At 53.6% G+C, this 17,660-nt stretch overlaps 1 protein-coding gene across 2 annotated transcripts; it reads left to right on the forward strand.

Moving 5' to 3' along the window:
* The first annotated feature begins 703 nt into the window (after window positions 1-703).
* Window positions 704-13,783, forward strand: CAVIN1 (caveolae associated protein 1). 2 transcript variants are annotated; one of them, XM_081220163.1, is made up of 2 exons: window positions 704-1,351; window positions 6,822-8,492. In XM_081220163.1, exons 1-2 carry the CDS (start codon window positions 881-883, stop codon window positions 7,029-7,031), a joined length of 681 nt encoding a protein of 226 aa, XP_081076289.1. In that variant the 5' UTR covers window positions 704-880; the 3' UTR covers window positions 7,032-8,492. The 2 variants fall into 2 exon arrangements, with proteins under 2 accessions (XP_081076289.1, XP_081076288.1); XM_081220162.1 differs by lacking the exon at window positions 6,822-8,492 and adding an exon at window positions 11,347-13,783 and having other exon boundaries at window positions 708-1,351.
* The last annotated feature ends 3,877 nt before the right edge of the window (window positions 13,784-17,660 follow it).

A 17,660-nucleotide genomic window follows, 5' to 3' on the forward strand; every position in this document is an offset into this window, starting at 1 on the left:
TGTCAGCCAGGTCTCTGGGGCAGGCGGAAACACGGGGAAAGGTGATTTTTAGTGAGTAAAAAGCTTTAGCTTTTACTTTATTGCCCATCTTAATCTTCCTCTGTTAGAGTAATTCTAAGAGGAACCTAGAGGAGCTTGGCGGCCCCTTACCACCGCCGTGACTCTAACTTAAGTTCTCCCTTCCCTTCCGCAAACGACCCCAACCTTTTAGAACAGTGGTGGGTAACTTCATGGGGTGGGTAGTTAGAGGCCCTTTCGAAAAGATTGTGGAAGCCATGGATCCTTTCCCTCTCAAAAACTGGACACAGGCAAATACTACAATATTTTGCACGTAACTTCAGGATATCCTGTCCCACCTGACGACCTTATCTAGAACTTAAAAAGGGGGAGGTGGGTTAGCCGGGGAGCGAAAAGAGCGAGAGGGGAAAGTAGAGCAACGCTCTAGGACCTGTTTCCCTACCGCAGCTCACATTCCTCCGCCCCAGTCCCGCTCCCGCCGCCTCCGCTACCAGCGGACGCCCTAGCCTCCCGCTCCAACTATTCCAACCATCCTGGGAAGGGTGGGGCGCTCGGCTCCTGGGTCCCCCTGGATCGCCCCCCCTTCCCCAGCATCGGTCTCCCCTTCTGCCCCGGTCCCTCCCTTTCTGGGGCCGAGCCAGCCAATGGGCGACGAGACTCCGGGATTTGGCCTGGGAGCCGGGCGACTCACCGATCCCCCGCCCCACAGTTCTGGCCGCCATCCCGGTGCGCACGGACGCGGCTCGAATTTCCTCCGCTATCCGCTCTCTCTCGCTCTGCCCCCTCCCGCTCTTCCTCTTCTCCGGGTCTCCCGCTTCAGCTCCAGCTCCACCCGGCCGGCCCCGCACGGCTCCGGGCAGCCATGGAGGACACCCAGCTCCACATCATCGAGCAGCCGCTTCCCGGGTACCCCGACGCCGGGGACCAGGGGTCCTCCACCATGGGGGCTCCGGCGGCGGAGGAGCCGTCGGGGGCCGGCTCTGAGGAGCTGATCAAATCGGACCAGGTGAACGGCGTGATGGTACTGAGCCTTCTGGACAAAATCATTGGCGCCGTCGACCAGATCCAGCTGACCCAAGCCCAGCTGGAGGAGCGGCAGGCGGAGATGGAGGGCGCCGTGCAGAGCATACAGGGGGAGCTGAGCAAGCTGGGCAAGGCACACGCCACCACCAGCAACACCGTGAGCAAGTTGCTAGAGAAGGTGCGCAAGGTCAGCGTCAACGTGAAGACCGTGCGCGGCAGCCTGGAACGCCAGGCCGGCCAGATCAAGAAGCTGGAGGTCAACGAGGCCGAGCTGCTGCGGCGCCGCAACTTTAAAGTCATGATCTACCAGGTGAGCTGGCGGGCGGACCGCGCCCAGAGGCCCGCCGTCCCCCGCCCGGGGCTTGGGGTGGGGGGACCTACCCGAGGCGCGGCTCTCCCGCCAGCCTGGCCCGGCTCGGGGGACCCGCCCTCCTTCCAGCGAGCGTTCCTAGGGTGGAGTGGGGTGGGCGGCGGGCTCCTGGAGCGCACAGAGGGGCGCGCTCTGCATCCTGCGCTCCCTCACCCAGCCCCTCCCTCTGGTGTCAAACGCGTAGCGGAACCGAGTTAGGGGGCTGGACTCGGGGACACTGCCCCTCGCAGATCGCTCCCGACATGGCTCTGTCAAAAGTCTTCCTACTTGGAGGAAGTTTTGGGGAGAGCTGCGGTGCCTGGCGGCCGTTGGGGCCCGCTGTAAGCGGACACTGGCGGCGCGGCCCGTGTTTGGGGCCTCCGGCGCTGCCCGCCCGATATAGCGGGTGATTCAGGGCTCAGGCACGCACCGCGGGGGCTGCGCCAGGCGAGGGACGCGACTGCCAGCACGCCCCCGCGGACCCCGCATCAGCCTAGGCCGCCCACGCCGTCCCCTCGCTGCGATCTGCTCCCGCCTCGCGGCACTTTCGGCCCTTGTGGACACCCTAGCCCGCGGCGTGCCTGTACCCTCAGTCTGTTGGAAGTAGCCGGCGGGAGGGTGGCCCGCGGCCTGAGGAGTGCTAGAGGGTCTGGTGGAGGGGAGGGCCAGCCCCCCACACCCGGGGCCCCGCGATCTGGGCGTGGTGAGTCACCCCGCATGTCTGCGGGGGCGGCCGAGGAGCTGGAGGACAGGCGGCGGGAGGCTGGCGCGCCCCAGGCTCCGCCCAGACAGCTTGTTGCTTCCTTTGCACCTCTCCCCACTCCTCCCGCCTGGATGAAAATGGAGTTTTTGTATCCTAACCCCACGTAAACCTGGGAATCTCAGCATTGCTGCTCCTCTCCAATCCCATTAGGGGTGGGTCTGAGCCGAGCGCTCCGTGACCTTTGATGGCGTGGGAATGTGCCCAGCCTTGCCTCCTCTCTGCTTCCCGCGGGCCTGGTTGATGTTCCCACCCAAGGAGGTGAGATCGTGGGGGTGGAAGCGTTAGGCTAGGTCCCCTCTTCCCCTTCCTGCCCCTACCGAAGGGAATGGAAAGAAAAGAAGGCCAGATTTCCCACATCCCCCCAGGGAGAGGACTTCTGTCAGGAAGCTGTGGTTTCACTGACTGCTCAGAGGCCCCGGTATGCTGGGTCCTGAGAGACCATCAGGGATGTGGTGAGGTCCTTGGCTTGGTCAGTGTGGTGGAGCTAAGAGACATGCAGACTGGGACAAGTTTGGGGGCAGCAGACATACTGAGCCGACACTTATCTGAGGAGGTGGTGGTGGGACAGAGGCTGAAGTGGCGCTGCCCCAACCCGCCAGCGCCCAGGGACTCCTCCTGAGAGGTACTTGGCCTTTAAGCAGTTTGCTTCCCCCACATAGCACTACCTGATAGAAAATATTTGCCCAGAATTGTTTCTACTTAATTTAACTGCTCCGAGGAAGTAGGATGGGGGGGGGGGGGGTGGGGGGGGTGGGTGTGTGTGTGTGTGTGTGTGTGTGTGTGTGTGTGTGTGTGTGTGTGTGTGTGTGTGTGTGTGTGTGTGTGTGTGTGTGTGTGTGTGTGTGTGTGTGTGTGTGTGTGTGTGTGTGTGTGTGTGTGTGTGTGTGTGTGTGTGTGTGTGTGTGTGTGTGTGTGTGTGTGTGTGTGTGTGTGTGTGTGTGTGTGTGTGTGTGTGTGTTGACTTTTAAGGAGAACTGCCCAGTGCTGGGGTACATCAAACCAAGGAGAACAGGGCAGGGGTGTGGGGCAGCAAGCCAGCTCTGTCTTTTCTCCAGAGCCTGGTGTGGTAGAAAGGAGCCATGTAGGGCTTGGATGGGTGACCCTTCTCACTTGAAATGTCCCAGACCGCAGAACCTGGGAAAATTCTCAGCCTGGAGGTAAACCTCCTTAGGTCAAAGATGGAGATTCGGAGAGGACAGGTATGGAGAGAGACTTCTGTGCAGAGGCCAGTGGCGTGTCTCTGTTACTGCCTCTCGGCAGTTGGCACAGATTGTGTGTCTGTATATTGTGTATCTGCCGTGGGGAGGGTGTCTAATCACAGGGTGGCTTTGACTGCATCAAGGCCAGTGGGGGACAGAGAGTTGAGGGAGAAGGAATGGCTCAAGCTGGGGACCCTGAGCCCCCAAACCACAGGAGAAATAACTAATACCTAAAGTGGTCCCAACCCACAGAGGAGCTCAGAGGTAAGGAAAAGATTCCAGCAACAGGGAATCTTCCCTGAGTTGCAGAGCAGATGTTCCAGGTGGGGGCGAGGGGGTGGCGTACTCAGCTGCTGGAGGAAGTTGGAGGCTGCTCCTCCCTGAGATCTGCAGGCCTGGGAAGAGAATGAGGTAAAAATAGCTCTGGGCCTTGGCAGACCTAATAGGGAAGATTGGGGGCAGCAACATTTACGATAAACTCAGGCTGAGGGGGTAGGATGTTTGGGTGGCCAGGCAGAGAGATCTGGAAGAAGGCCTCCTGGGATGATGTGAGTTTTCCAGTGTGGGAGCAGGGGAGGTGGTACGGCATTCCCCACTGCAGATGTGGGAGGTGGTGATGTGGCAAGGGGGGGTGAGGTGGAGGGAGCATGAAAGGGTGGGAAGGCCTCAGCTGTGTGGATCACAGCCATCTGGCCTCCCACACCTTCTTCCTGGGGGATAAAGGAGGGAATCCCTTGTGCGACCCCACCCAGATTCAGGGAACTGCTAGACATAATGATTTCACGGGTTATATTTGCATGACACCTCCCTACACAGACACACAGACACACACACACACAGACACACGCACACACACATACACACACGAAATCCAGCCCTTCCCATCACAGGTTATCAGCGCCCTCACCTTGAACCCACTTCTGAGTCAGTACTGTCCTTCTTTGGCATTTCCCTTCCTGTCTCCCAAACGAAAACTAGCAGTTGGCATCCCATCCTGTCAGGCGACACCTCATTAGGCAACAGCTAGTGAACGAGAGAAGTGAATTCTACTAGTAGCTAGGGGTAGTGGACTGAGAACTGCTGGGAAGATCAGGCCGGCTGTGGGCACCGTGCAATAGGAGGAGCTGTGCTCATTAAGGAGCCAATTCTCCCAGACGACGACTAATTTGGATATTGTTAAGAGTTCTTCTAGAATCCAGAAAGGGAGGCTAAACATTTTCCGAAGTAGTTTTGATGAGGCGTGGGTCCTACCCATGGACCCATCAGACCTGCTCCAAGTGCTTGAGGACAGGACCAGGAAGCATTTAAGGGCTTAGGTGGCTCATGGGCATTAAAGGGGAGGATACCAGGACTGGAATGAGGGCCTGCTGGCTTCTCTTCCTCAAATCCTAACCCAACCTATAGCTCCTTCCTGGACTCAAAGCAAATCAGGGCTATCTGGTTCCAGAAGAACCCCACACTTTTGTCCAAAATTCTTCCCAACCTGGGGCTCTGGTCCCTCTCACCCCCTACCCCGGTGGCCTAGTGGAGAGAGTGTTTACCATACCCTTCCTCCAAAGAGCTAGCTTTGGGTTGTTTTTCCTGGTCACTGGATCCAAAGCAGGGAGCGTGGGAGCATATTCTTAGACGTATTCCTAAGACCAAAGGAAATCATATTATTCCCTCTGATTTTTTTTTAAAGCAAATAAAGTCTGACTATTGTAAAGGTCAAAATCAAAAAGGGAGGAGATGGCACAGAGTGGGCAACTGATAGGGAAAGGGAATATTGTTGCTAGGCAACCAACTGCAGAGATGAGTGGTGGTTTGTTCTATTATTTTGAACCATCCTATTGTGAATATTTCATCATTCAGTCACTGTAGACTTTTTGAGCTGGAAGATGCCTTGGAGATAATCAACTTCAGCTCTTTTATTTTGTAGTGGAGGAAGCTGAGGCCCAGAGAGGGGAAGTCACTTGCCTACTGTCATTCAAGTGACTGGGGGTCAAAGCTGGGGCAAGAGCCCAGGTGTACCCCTTCTTCTGCTACACTTTCTGCTCCCGGCCTCCCCCTTCTGTTCCCGGGCTGTGCAGAAGAAATCAGGGAGGAGGCTAGCCCTAAGCTAGTTCTGGCTCCTTCATTCTCTGAGGGTGGTAGTTGCACAGTCCTGGCACTGGGACCGCTGCGTGTGTGTGTGTGTGTGTGTGTGCGCGCGCGCGCGCATGCGCGCGCGTGGGCACAGTGTTAGCTGAGTGGCTAAGGCTGGTGGCCATTAGCTGCTCAGCCTCGCAGTGCTGAAGCAGAGGCAATGTGTGGTCACCGATGGCAGTGGAGGAGAGGGGTGCAGGGTATAAGGGGTGGAGCTCCCTGGCCAGCAGGGGTGTCCCCTGGCTAAGAGAGGACCACATTGGCTCCTCTCTCCTCAGCCTCCCTGCCACTCACCTCTTCTCCCTGTACCCTACAGGGAAGGTGGGCACCTGCTGCTTTGGGTATTCGTGGCTGCGCGCCTTACTCAACACTGCTGTCGCTGGAGTCTGGGGGTGCCCCTAAATATCCCTCTCCCCTGACGTCTCCTGATTGTCCAAAGCAAGAGTGGCAGCTCAGCCACTCAGGAGGGAGAGTTGGGAGCCGCTGCTGGGTGCCTCAGGACATAGGCCCACTGGTTGTAAAAAGAGCTTGGTTTGGGGGGGCTTTTTTGGCCGTACCGCGCAGCATGCAGGACCTTAATTCCCCAACCAGGGATCGAACCCATGCCCCCTGCAATGGAAGTGCAGAGCTCTAAGTACTGGACCGCCAGGGAATTCCCAAAAATATCAATAGCAATAGCTTTGTCTTTGATCCTGATTTCTCTGTGCATCTGGGTGTCTGATGGCCTGTAAGTGGGTGGGGGGATGGGTGGCAAGGGAGGCAGGAGGTGGGGATGTGGCCAAAGGGAAATAGCCAGGATGTCCCTCTTCCATGCCTCTCCCTCTCCTTATCCGGGGCGGCACCCGTGCCCACCCTGCCCTGGGGAATAACGGGTCAGCAGCATCTGACTCAAGACAGTGAAGTTGTTTGCCTTCTCTTTTACTCCTTGGAGACTCCCCAGTTGGAGTCTAACAAGTGGCCTCTTAGAAAACTCCTTCCCCGCCCCCAGCAGCTTCTTTCCCCCATCACTGCAACCTCCAACAGCATCGTCCCACGACCAGAGCAGGGTCGGGGTAGAAGGTAGGAGGCCAAGGATGGGACTGGGGAAGTCTCTAGAGGGAGGCAGGGAGGTTGGTTCTGATTAAATTGTGGTTATTAATTCATGGGCCTGCGTTTGTCCCTCCCCTTGCGGCCCTGGGGCCCTCTTGTTGAAGCATTTAAACTGTGGTCTTTCCATCCTAATCCTTGTGTGCTCCCCTCCCCTCTACTCACCAGCCCCAACTCTGCATGCCAACCAAGGCTTCCTCCTCCCAACTCCGTCCACACCCACCCCAAGCCCCACTTAAACCCCTTTTCCTCATCTTAGCCCAAGAAGAAGCTGAATGTACCCTCAGACCTGGCCACATCCAAGATCGTGCCTTTTGACCTTCTGCCTGAGACTGAGCCTTTTGACCTGAAGCCTGAGACAGTGCCTGAGCTCCCACCCTTTGACCAGACACCTAGGACCCTGCCCTATTACCCAGAGCCTGGGCCTCTGCCCACCCCAGAGGAGCCAACAGCCGGTGGGAGTACTTAGGATCTCCTGGGTCACATGGGGCTGTGGGCATGGGGTGTCACGCACCCGGTCCACCACCAGCTCACTGCTTAGCAGTGGCCAGTCGGGGGTGGCTGGTCTCTTCCAAGCCACTAGCCCCTTGTGACTGGGTGATGGGTATTGTGAAAACACTCTCTCATTATGGGGAGTTCAGGCGATGGGGTGGGAGGTGATGGGAAGGGCCATCCCCTACGTCTTGGTTTCTGTCTTAACAGTAGATGCTCCAGACACCACACCTGAGCTGCACCCACTGCTGCCTGCATGAGATAGCCTGCAACTGCCCACACTTCTGATTCCCCCTCCCCTCCCCCTCTGCCTCGTCCTCAGGGACAGACCAGTTTGGCTCAAAGCCTCTTTGGAGAGGGCCCTCATGAAGCCCAGGCCTGGGGTCTGTTCTGTGCCCTCTCCACCCCCTCTCTACAGTTCGGGAAAACACTGACACTTATTTTTTTCCAGTTGTTTTTAGAAAATGTTTTGCAAAGAGATCCCTTATGTTTGCCAGATCCTGCCTTGGGTGGGGCACCCAAAAGCTGCCAACTCAGAGAGGCCAGAATGGGGTACATTTTCATTGGCTCTGGCCTCCCTATGGCACAGTGTTTCTCAACCTTTTTTATGTTTGTTTAATATCATTCTCCTAAGGAGTCCTTTTAGACATTTTTTCCCCTGATTGTCCTCTCCCCCATGAAATTTTTTTTATTTGAATTTTATTTTATTTCATTTATTTTATACAACAGGTTCTTATTACTTATCTATTTCCCATGAAATTTTAACACTACAGATATACTATATATCAGGACTCTTTGGAGCCCCACCAACTATCGCAATATCTAAGATTTGTGCCCTCCCCTGCAAGAACCAATTTCCACCCACTTGGGGGCAACATGCCCCCTGTTGAGAATCATGCTATAGCAGAAAAGGAGGACCCTTCTACCTTTAGTGTCTTTCACCCCCTTGTCCTGGCAACCTGAAGTGGAGGTCCTGAGTTTTTAAGACTGCCCTCTCTTTCACGTCTCCCCGTGTGCACCCTCCTCTAACATGGTCTCTGAGCAGATCCAGATCCTGGGTCTCTGAATGACCTCTGCAATGTCTTCTCTGGCCATTCGCAGGCAGTGGTTGGGGACAGAACTAAGTCAAGAGAGGCTCTACCCAGAGCCATATGACACCTGTCCCTTCTCCCTGACAAATGTGAAGTGCCTGGCCAAGGACCAGGCAAATAGTAGGTGCTCAATTAAATTATAATAATATAAAAATCTTCCTAAGCCAGAGGATCTTAAGTTTATATAGCAGAGTTGGGGAGTGGAGAGGAAGGGGCTGGGAGCCACCCTGGGGCTCCTCTAAAATTCATCCTGGACTGGCGCTTTCCTGGGTTGGGGAGCTGTGTGTGCTTGGTGGGGGACAGGGGAAGCTGTGCATGCTTTTGTTCAGACCTGGTCATTAAAGGTAACTCTGGAAACCAAGCCTGTTGGGACTGGTGGTTTTGTTTAATAAAAATGTAGAAACAGAACAAACAGAGCTCTCTCTCCTTGCCACCCTGAGGCCCCTCCTTTAGCTTAGGAGCTCTACCAGGGAAGTAGGGGTGGCACAGGGGTGCCCAGCCTCTGTGCCCAGGGTTGGGGGAGGTGCTTTGGAATTGTGTTGCTGGTTGTTGTAGCAACAGGCCAACTGGGTGGGCCCAAGACGGCACTCCAAAGCTGTGAGTCATAGGGAAAACCTGGCTTGGAAACGGGGAGAAAAGACAAAATCCATTAATGGAGGCAAAAAGCTAAAGTCATGGTGGTATACCCTCTCCAGCGCCAATCCACTGGATATTATCCGGGACGTAGGTCAAAACAGTTTCTTCCCCCATCCCCTGACCTTCCACCAAGAAGGCAGCTCCTCTGGTATAAGCCATCACTCTGGAGGAAGCCTACAATGAATGAATGGCGTCCAAGTGCCTTTCTGGACTGGGGGGAGACAACCCCAGATCCAGGAATAAACCTCCCCTCACTGGGACTGCTCCCTGATGTTGTATTTGAGACCTTTCATCAGGCACCAGGAAGACACGATTGGCTACAAGAAGTCTGGAACTCTCTCCCCAGCCTTGTTCACGTTCAAACTCAGCTGGCAAAGACCTTTATCTAGGAAGCCAGAGGCCAGGAAAACCAGCCAGCTCAGCCTTTACGGGCTGGAGTGGAGGAGAGGGGAGAATCACGGGTGCTGGGGTGGGGCCGGGAGACAACGCGGATCTGTTTTCCAGCAGCAGGGACTGTTTCCTGACGATTTCCCACCCATCACGCTTAATCCTTCCCTTAATTCATCCACAGAGTCTGAGCTTAGTGAAAGACGGCATTCTCCTTCAAACGTCGGGGGAGCGTGGGTGGGTTTTTAGACTAGGAGGCTATGAAGGAGAGATCAGAGCTGACATTTTTTGATACTAGGGCTGCCGGTAAATTCTGGGAGGAGATGGCTGAAGAAGTAGCCGGGAGTTTAGATGATAGAGAGTCCTAAAATGGTGTGTAAGAGAGAGCGCTCGGGTAGCAGGCAGGGAGAAGTGATTGCAAAAGGGAGACCCAAAGGGTACAACTGGGAATCAGAGGGACTGCTAAGAGAGATTGGGACCCTCCCACACTCAGGGCAAGGAAAACACCCCTTCAGTGCCTCCATGAGTGATAAGAAGCAGAGGATGGACGGACTGCCGCAGGATGCCCGTGATAGTACCCAGCCAGCTGTGGCAGGTGGAGACTACAAGTCCCAGCATGCCCTGAGCCCTGGTCACCTTGCCTGCTGGGAGATGTAGTTGAGGAACGAGAGCTTAAGGTGGCTTGGTGCCCAGCAGAGCCGGTGCCCAGTTTGGGAGAAGAGGTGGAGCCAGCATTCCCTCTTTGTCCTTGCTAATAATATTGACAGGGAGGGAAGGAAGTTGGGAGGAGGTGTTCCTAGTTTTCAATGTAAACCAGGAAACTCTGTGGGGATGTGGATGGGAGGGAAGAGGAAAGAGGTTGGGGGCTGGGGAAGGAATTTCTGTAGCAGGTGGTACAGAGATACCAAGGAGTCAACGTATACGTGTATGTGTGCGCGTGTGTGTGTGTGTTCGTGGGACGGGTCAGCTCGTGTTGCCTCATTGTTTTCAGATGGGGTTTTCTTACAATTCTGCGAAACAATCTTCAGAAAACCCTTTAGAAAAACTACTGCCTATCATGCCTTTGCAGGAAGTCCCTAAAGAGAGTCTGGGCCAAAGAGGAGAGCCTGTTTACATTCTGGGTTATGTCCCCTTTTCCTGTCTGTGCTCAGTCTCCCCTACCTTCTGGTGAGAGGTGGTCCTGAGATTCTGAAATGTTGGTCCAGAGTCAGGATCTTGGAAAATCTTCCCGGAATGGAAAACGGTGCTGGTGCTAGGTGTTCCCAGGGGAAGAGGGAAGAACTGGCTCTGAGCTCCAGGATCTCTTGCCTTCCTACTCCTGGTCCCTTGAGCTCCTGTTTGGGGGGAAAAGAGCAAGAATGGAAAAGCGATTTCTCCCTTCCATTCCAAGGCAGGGACGTCAGAACCAGAAAAAACGTCCAGGTTGGGAAGAAAACATGTCCTTGGCTCCCAGACAGCTTCCTCCTCTTTCCTCAATTTCTACATGAGGGTGGAGAATGTCCACTGGTGGAGCCAAACAGTATGAGGCGGGGGAGGGAGACAGGGCCACAGCTCTGCTTCCCTGATACTGGTTCTTCTGAAATGATACGAAGTCTGGGAAGCGGACTCCCTTTATGGTAAACTTGCCTTCAAGTTACCCTACTTGGGGGCCGCCCGAGATTGGCTGTGAGCTCATCCCCCTACCCGCACCCCTCAACCTAAACAGACTCTGCCCTTTGGTTTTTGGCTTGGCTTGGGCAGTGTGGGGCTCAGTGCACCAGAGGGCGCTCTGCCCATTTCCAAAGTTAAGTTGTGGTCCCTGGGACGCAAAGGGCAAGGACTGGTTTAAAATGGGTGGTCGCAGGGCTCAAGGAGACGGTTGGAGGGCCGCAGAGATACTTAACTGAAGTGCGAAAACATAGGCCAGACTCCGATCCGAAGCTCGGTTCCCTCCTCGCCCTGTCTGTATAGTTACTATTCATTCAATACATATTTCTTGAGCGCCCACGAGGTGTCCAGCTCTGTGCCAGGCGCTGGGGATACAACGGCGAGCAAATCCAGGCCGATTTCACGGGTACCACGCACTCCGCAGGATCACGGGTGCCACCGCCCAGCCCCGGGTTCGCCCAGCGTCCCCCCAAGTCCCCGCCCAGTTCTCCGGCTCTGCCCCCTCATCTGTTCGCTCTGATCTCCCTTTAGGATGAAGTGAAACTGCCGGCCAAAGTGAGCATCGGCAAGTCGCTGAAAGAGTCGGAGGCGCTGCCCGAGAAGGAAGGCGACGAGCTGGCCGAGGGCGAGCGGCCCGAGGAGGACGCGGCGGTGCTCGAGCTGTCGTCGGACGAGGCGGTGGAGGTGGAGGAGGTCATCGAGGAGTCGCGCGCCGAGCGCATCAAGCGCAGCGGCCTGCGGCGCGTGGACGACTTCAAGAAGGCCTTCTCCAAGGAGAAGATGGAGAAGACCAAGGTGCGCACCCGCGAGAACCTGGAGAGGACCCGCCTCAAGACCAAGGAGAACCTGGAGAAGACGCGGCACACTCTGGAGAAGCGCATGAACAAGCTGGGCACGCGCCTCGTCCCCGCCGAACGGCGGGAGAAGCTTAAGACCTCGCGAGACAAGCTGCGGAAGTCCTTCACGCCCGATCACGTGGTCTACGCGCGCTCCAAGACGGCGGTCTACAGGGTGCCGCCCTTTACCTTCCACGTCAAGAAGATCCGCGAGGGCGAGGTAGAGGTGCTGAAGGCCACCGAGATGGTGGAGGTAGGCGCCGACGAAGAGGAGGGCGGCGCGGAGCGCGGCGAGGCGGCCGACCTGCTGCGCGGGAGCAGCCCCGACGTGCACACGCTGCTGGAGATCACCGAGGAGTCGGACGCCGTGCTGGTGGACAAGAGCGACAGCGACTGAGCGGGGCGCGGGGCTGTGCCCGGGAGGCCGCGCCGCGCCGCCCCTCCTCTCCCCGCCCCCGCCCCGATTCCTTTCTCTCTCCGAACTTCCTCTTTCGCATTCTCTCTCGGCCCCATACGGGCTGGGATATTTCTAAATTGAGAACACCTCCCCTCAAGTAGCACCCCTCCGAGTCTTACGGCTGTTAAGACGGGAGGGGGAGGCAGCCTGCCCCATGGACAGCCCCAGTTTAGGCATATGCTGGGTGGAAATGCAGAGGGCGGTGGTGCACGTCCTGGGGATCCAAGTCGGGGATCTTAGAGGAACTTGCTGTCGTTTCCATGATTGGGCCCCCCTTGGGCAAGCTGCCTTCCCCGCACTTCTCCGTAACACTCACACCCAGCTGCTGTCATTCCTGCTCACTGAGCTCTTCTTTCTCATCCAGATCCCTGGCGGCTTCAAAGCCAAAAGTACCGTGAAAGGGAAGAGTGAATCCTGAAGAGGCCCCTTGCTCACATGGGAGACCCCAGACTGGAAGGATGTGAAAAGCAGCTTTGGGGAGCATCTGGGGCAGTGTCGGGGGGGAGACCCTGGGTGAGGGTCTAGCACAGGCTGTATCTGCAAAAGGTCCCAATGAGGAAGGCTGGAGCCAGGCAGAGCCCTTGGGGAGCGGGGGCGGGGGTCACTTACTGTTTATGCATCTGCACCCAGGAGCGCATGGCTATGGCTTTGAAAGAGAGCAGGAAATAGTAGAAGGTGGAAATGGGTGAAAAGAGAATGTCCATTAGCAGCGTGAGAAACACAGCGCAAGAATCCCATCTTACTGGGGTTCTCCGAGGACAGCAGGACCATTTTCAGGATAAGAAGGGAGGGCAGTGTGAGAAATCCGAGATCCAAAGGAGAGGTAAGCCTCACGCCATGCCTCCACTGGGCATGGTGCTCCAGGGGCAGCCCATTTCTCAAAGCCCAGAAAGTTAGGGTCCCGGAAGAGGGCAGCACCAGGCTGCGGAGAGCTGGTAGTTAGGGGGGAGACGGACTGGGAAAAGAACTAGGTGCTAAAGGCCAGGCCACCAAGCTGAGAGCTGGAGGGGAGGGGAGGAGAGGATAGAAATCCTGTGTGTAGAGCAGCCCAGACTTGGCTCACTCCTGGCAGTGTCTTCTCAAGATCCTTCCCTAGAGCTAGTTATAATAAAGCTGCAGAACTTGCCAAGACTTCCTTGGCCTTGTGGGTTCCTCTCCTGACTCTTTGGGATGAGAGGGGTGCTTCTTCCAGTCCAAAAGCCTGATTTCTGATCAGGTTCTCCTCAGGACACTTTAGTTCCCCTGTTCCTCCCCAGTAACGGTGGCTTGTCAGAAGCAAGGACAGATCCCCTCACCCCCAAGTCACAGCCGGAAGAGGAGGGCTGAAAGCTCCTTCGTTAGCCCCCTACCTCCTGTGCTTTATCTTCTCTGCTCTGCATTATAGAATTGCAGCTAATTGTTTTTAAGGGGTGGAGGGAGGGAGCCTGGGGACACATCTTTTTTACAATACAAAGCTTTGCTTTTTTTTTTTTTTCTTGTTGGTCCTTTCTTCTGGATGGTTGGAGACACATTGGCTGCGGGAGGATGGGGATTGTGGGACGAGGTCCCTTGGTGCTGATGGGCTGAAGGGGCCTGAGTTGTGGGCGGATACAGTTTCCTGTGGGCTCTGGGGAGCCTCTCGTGTTGCTGTGTCCTGGTGAGCAGCCCGACCAATAAACCTGCTTTTCTAAAAGGATCTGTGTTGGATTGTATTCTCCGAAGGCAGTTACATAGGATGAGTTCCAGAAGACAGGAGGGAACCAGGGAGGGAAAGAGAGAGAGAGAGAGAGAGGACCTTGGGTTTAAACGGGCCTCACTTGCCTGGATGGGGAGTGGGGGTGGGGTATTGTTATCATCCCCGTTTAGAAATGGAAAAAGACACACACACACAGTGACTGGTCTAAGGTCATGTAGCTGGTAAGTTGTGCAGCTGGGATTCTAGGTCAGGCAGCCTGGCTCCAGTCTCTTTAACTGTGTCTGTAACCTTGTACTGTCTAGATCCGCTTCTTGCTGTCGGAGGTTTAGTCCTCCAGACCCACCCAGTTAACTCTACTCAGCCTGAGCTTCCCCCAGATGCACGCTGCCAAATCAGACCTAGAGGAGGCCGTCTAGGGGAGAGGAAAAGCCAGAGACCCTGACTCAGAGGCCTGAATGTCACAGAGAAGGGATTCCAGTGCATGGTAGAGATGCCAGTCATAACCACACAGCATATTTAATTCTCCCCACAGCCCTAGGATGGGCACCGTTTTTTTTGTTTAAGATTAATTTTATTATTTATTTATTTATTTTTGGCTGTGTTGGGTCTTAGTTGCGGCACACAGGAGCTTTGTTGAGGCATGCAGGATCTTTTTGGTTGGGGCGCACGGGCTCGTTGTGGTGCGTGGGCTTCTCTCTAGTTGTGGCGTGCGGGTTTTTTGTCTTTTCTAGTTGTGGCATGTAGGCTCCAGGGCGCGTGGGCTCAGTAGTTGTGGCGCGCGGGCTTAGTCGCCCTGCGACATGTGGGATCTTAATTCCCTGAGCAGCGATCAAACCTGCGTCACCTGTATTGTAAGGCGGATTCTTTACCACTGGACCACCCCGGAAGTCCCTGGGCACCTCTTTCATTGTCTGTACAGCCTGTCTTCCCCATGAGCAGCCTGCCCTACCTGCCCACAAGTTACGGATTTCGTAGAGCAATGGACACACATCATCATGTGGGTTCTGCCAGCGTCAGAATCACCTGGGGAGTGGTGCCCCTAGTAAAAACGATGTCATTTCTGGGGCTGTATCCCAGCCTCCTGTTGCTACCTCAAACAAGCTGAGTCCTTCCTCGGGAGCCATACATTTCCTTTGGACTCCCCTGCTGCCGCCCGCAGCAGCAAGCACAGCAGTCTCGCGTTCCAAATCCCCCAGAAAGAGTTGGCTTTCCTCCAAAAAACATGAAAACTAACACAACATTGTAAAGCAACTATACTCTGATAAAAATGAATTTAAAAAAAGAAATGAAATTATACTATACTATACTCTGATAAAAATTAATTAAAGAAATGAAAATTGAGGCTGAAAATTCAGAGCCTGGGAGCCAGGAAAGCCAGGAAAAACCCACTAAGGATCCTCCTTCCTCTGGGATGTAGAGGTGCAGCTGTGAGAAGCAGGGAATGACGTCAGCACCCCAGCAGCGGAGAGATAAGCCTGAGGGAAACGAGGAAGGGCCCTGGGATAGCAAGCCGTTGTTTACTTCTCTTACCCACAGCAACAAGGCTCCTGGCCCCTCCCACTTTGTTTCTACAAGCTACCCCCCTCACTGGTCCACCACACTTTCAATACCAGCCAAGTTACTTTGCTGTAACTTCCCTACCCAGTTCTATGTCACAGCGTGGGGCCTCAGCCCCAGAAGCTCTCCCCACATCAGAAATTATTCCTTTTCTTCTCTTGCGACTGAAGGGAGTAGGAGGCTTTAAAGAAATAGCTGCCTACCGTCGACCGTTCCAAGGTCGCACTCCCACAAAGCATCTTTTTTACCAACCGGTCATGAACTTGCCCATCCATCATTAACACTAGTTCCATGGGTTAGAATCAGACAATAAACTAGGGGTATTTTCTCTCAGAGGATCCCATCAAATGTTACCTGTGTTGACCAAAAAAAAAAAAAAAAAAAAAAGCACAACCTAAAAGTTGAGTTATGTTTTATTCGGCAGACACAGTGAGGGCTTCAAGCCTGGGACACAGCATCTCAGATAACACTGAGAAAGTGTTCTGAAGAGGCGAAAGGGAGAGCCAAGATATACAGGAGTTTTGCAAAAAGGCCAGGTACTTGGAACATCAAAAGGTTATTGTTAATTAAAGAAATCCAGTCATCTCAAGTTAATGAAATTAGCGCTGTTTTACGTATGGGAAGATGCAAAATCTGGGCTCATTAAAATCATTCCTTTGATATGCACCTCAGCTATTGGGGCCAGTATCCTGTGTTTTCTCATCCTGAGTCTCCTCAGGGTGCACCATTGGGCGTGGCTGTAGCAGTTGACTGCAGGATGGCGGGCATTCTTTGTTTCTATCCTGAGTTCCCTCAGGGCTCACTGTTGGAGCAGCTGTAATATGGTGGCTTGATGGCTGCAACATCCTTTGTTTACGGATAATGGCAGGCAACGTTCTTAGGTCACACCGGGGATCTAAGGAAGTTCCTCTACAGCCTCAGATTGAGTTATCAGGTCTCTAAATGGTGCCTCCAAAGTCCTTATCCCTAAGAGGTAACTTTCCATTGGGGTCAGGAGAAGACAGCTGCAGCCAATCTTGGACTGGTCCAGACCTCATTTGCTCTCACTTGGAGTATTTGAAATGACTTTAGATTCTCTTTCCAATCCATTCCCCACATTACTGCTAGTTAGAGATGGAGATAGAGATAGATACAGATATAAATATAAATACAGACATAGATATTTATATAGATTTTTTTTAATGAAAACATACTTTACAGTTTAAATGTCTTCCTTTGACCAAAGGGTTAAACGCCTTGGCATGGCTCACAGGATCCCTTGAGAGTTTGGTCCCTGCCTTACTGTTCTTCAATATCCTCTTTAAGAGTCTGCTGGTCAGAAATGGACCACAAGGACTTCCCTGGCCCTCCAGTGGTTAGGACTCCACGCTTTCACTGCCGAGGGCCTGGGTTAAATCCCTGGTTGGGGAACTAAGATCCCATAAGCCGCGTGGCGCGGGCAAAAAAAAAAAAAAAAAAGAAAGAAGGAAATGGACCACACACTTTGAGGCCCGTGGGCCTTTGCTCAGGTTGTTACCGCCCTCTGGAATGGCCTCCCTCTTTCCACCTCCCTGCGTAAGCCAACCTCTTCCCCAGCTCCACCGAAGCCATACTGATCATTCCCTTCCCAGGGCTTCCATAGAACTCTATGTCAGTAAACATTTGTTGAATGAATTATAAGACTTTATTGCAAGTGTCATAAACTCACCTCAAACTGGCTTCAGCAGAAAAAACAAAATGAAACAAAACAAATGGCACATACGGTCACCTTATTTTTGATAAAGGAGGCAAGAATATACAATGGAGAAAAGATAGCCTCTTCAATAAGTGGTGCTGGGAAAATTGGACAGCTACATGTAAAAGAATGAAATTAGAACACTCCCTAACACCATACACAAAAATAAACTCAAAATGGATTAAAGACCTAAATGTAAGGCCAGAAACTATCAAACTCTTAGAGGAAAACATAGGCAGAACACTCTATGATATAAATCACAAGATCCTTTTTGACCCACCTCTTAGAGAAATGGAAATAAAAACAAAAATAAACAAATGGGACCTAATGAAACTTAAAAGCTTTTGCACAGCACAGGAAAACATAAACAAGACAAAAATACAACCCTCAGAATGGGAGAAAATATTTGCAAATGAAGCAACTGACAAAGGATTAATCTTCAAAATTTACATGCAGCTCAATATCAAAAATATAAACCCAATCCAAAAGTGGGCAGAAGACCTAAATAGACATTTCTCCAAAGAAGATATACAGAGATTGCCAACAAACACATGAAAGGATGCTCAACATCACTAATCATTAGAGAAATGCAAATCAAAACTACAA

Source organism: Mesoplodon bidens (assembly GCF_964165515.1).
Source record: "Mesoplodon bidens genome assembly, chromosome: 19".
NCBI lineage: Eukaryota > Metazoa > Chordata > Mammalia > Artiodactyla > Ziphiidae > Mesoplodon > Mesoplodon bidens.

Bases quoted from the DNA above. Each gene is read 5' to 3' on its own strand.
- CAVIN1 (XM_081220162.1), top strand. From the start codon at position 881: ATGGAGGACACCCAGCTCCACATCATCGAGCAGCCGCTTCCCGGGTAC. The intron at 1,352-11,346 runs GTGAGCTGGCGG...ATCTCCCTTTAG, and splicing joins TTAAAGTCATGATCTACCAG to GATGAAGTGAAACTGCCGGC.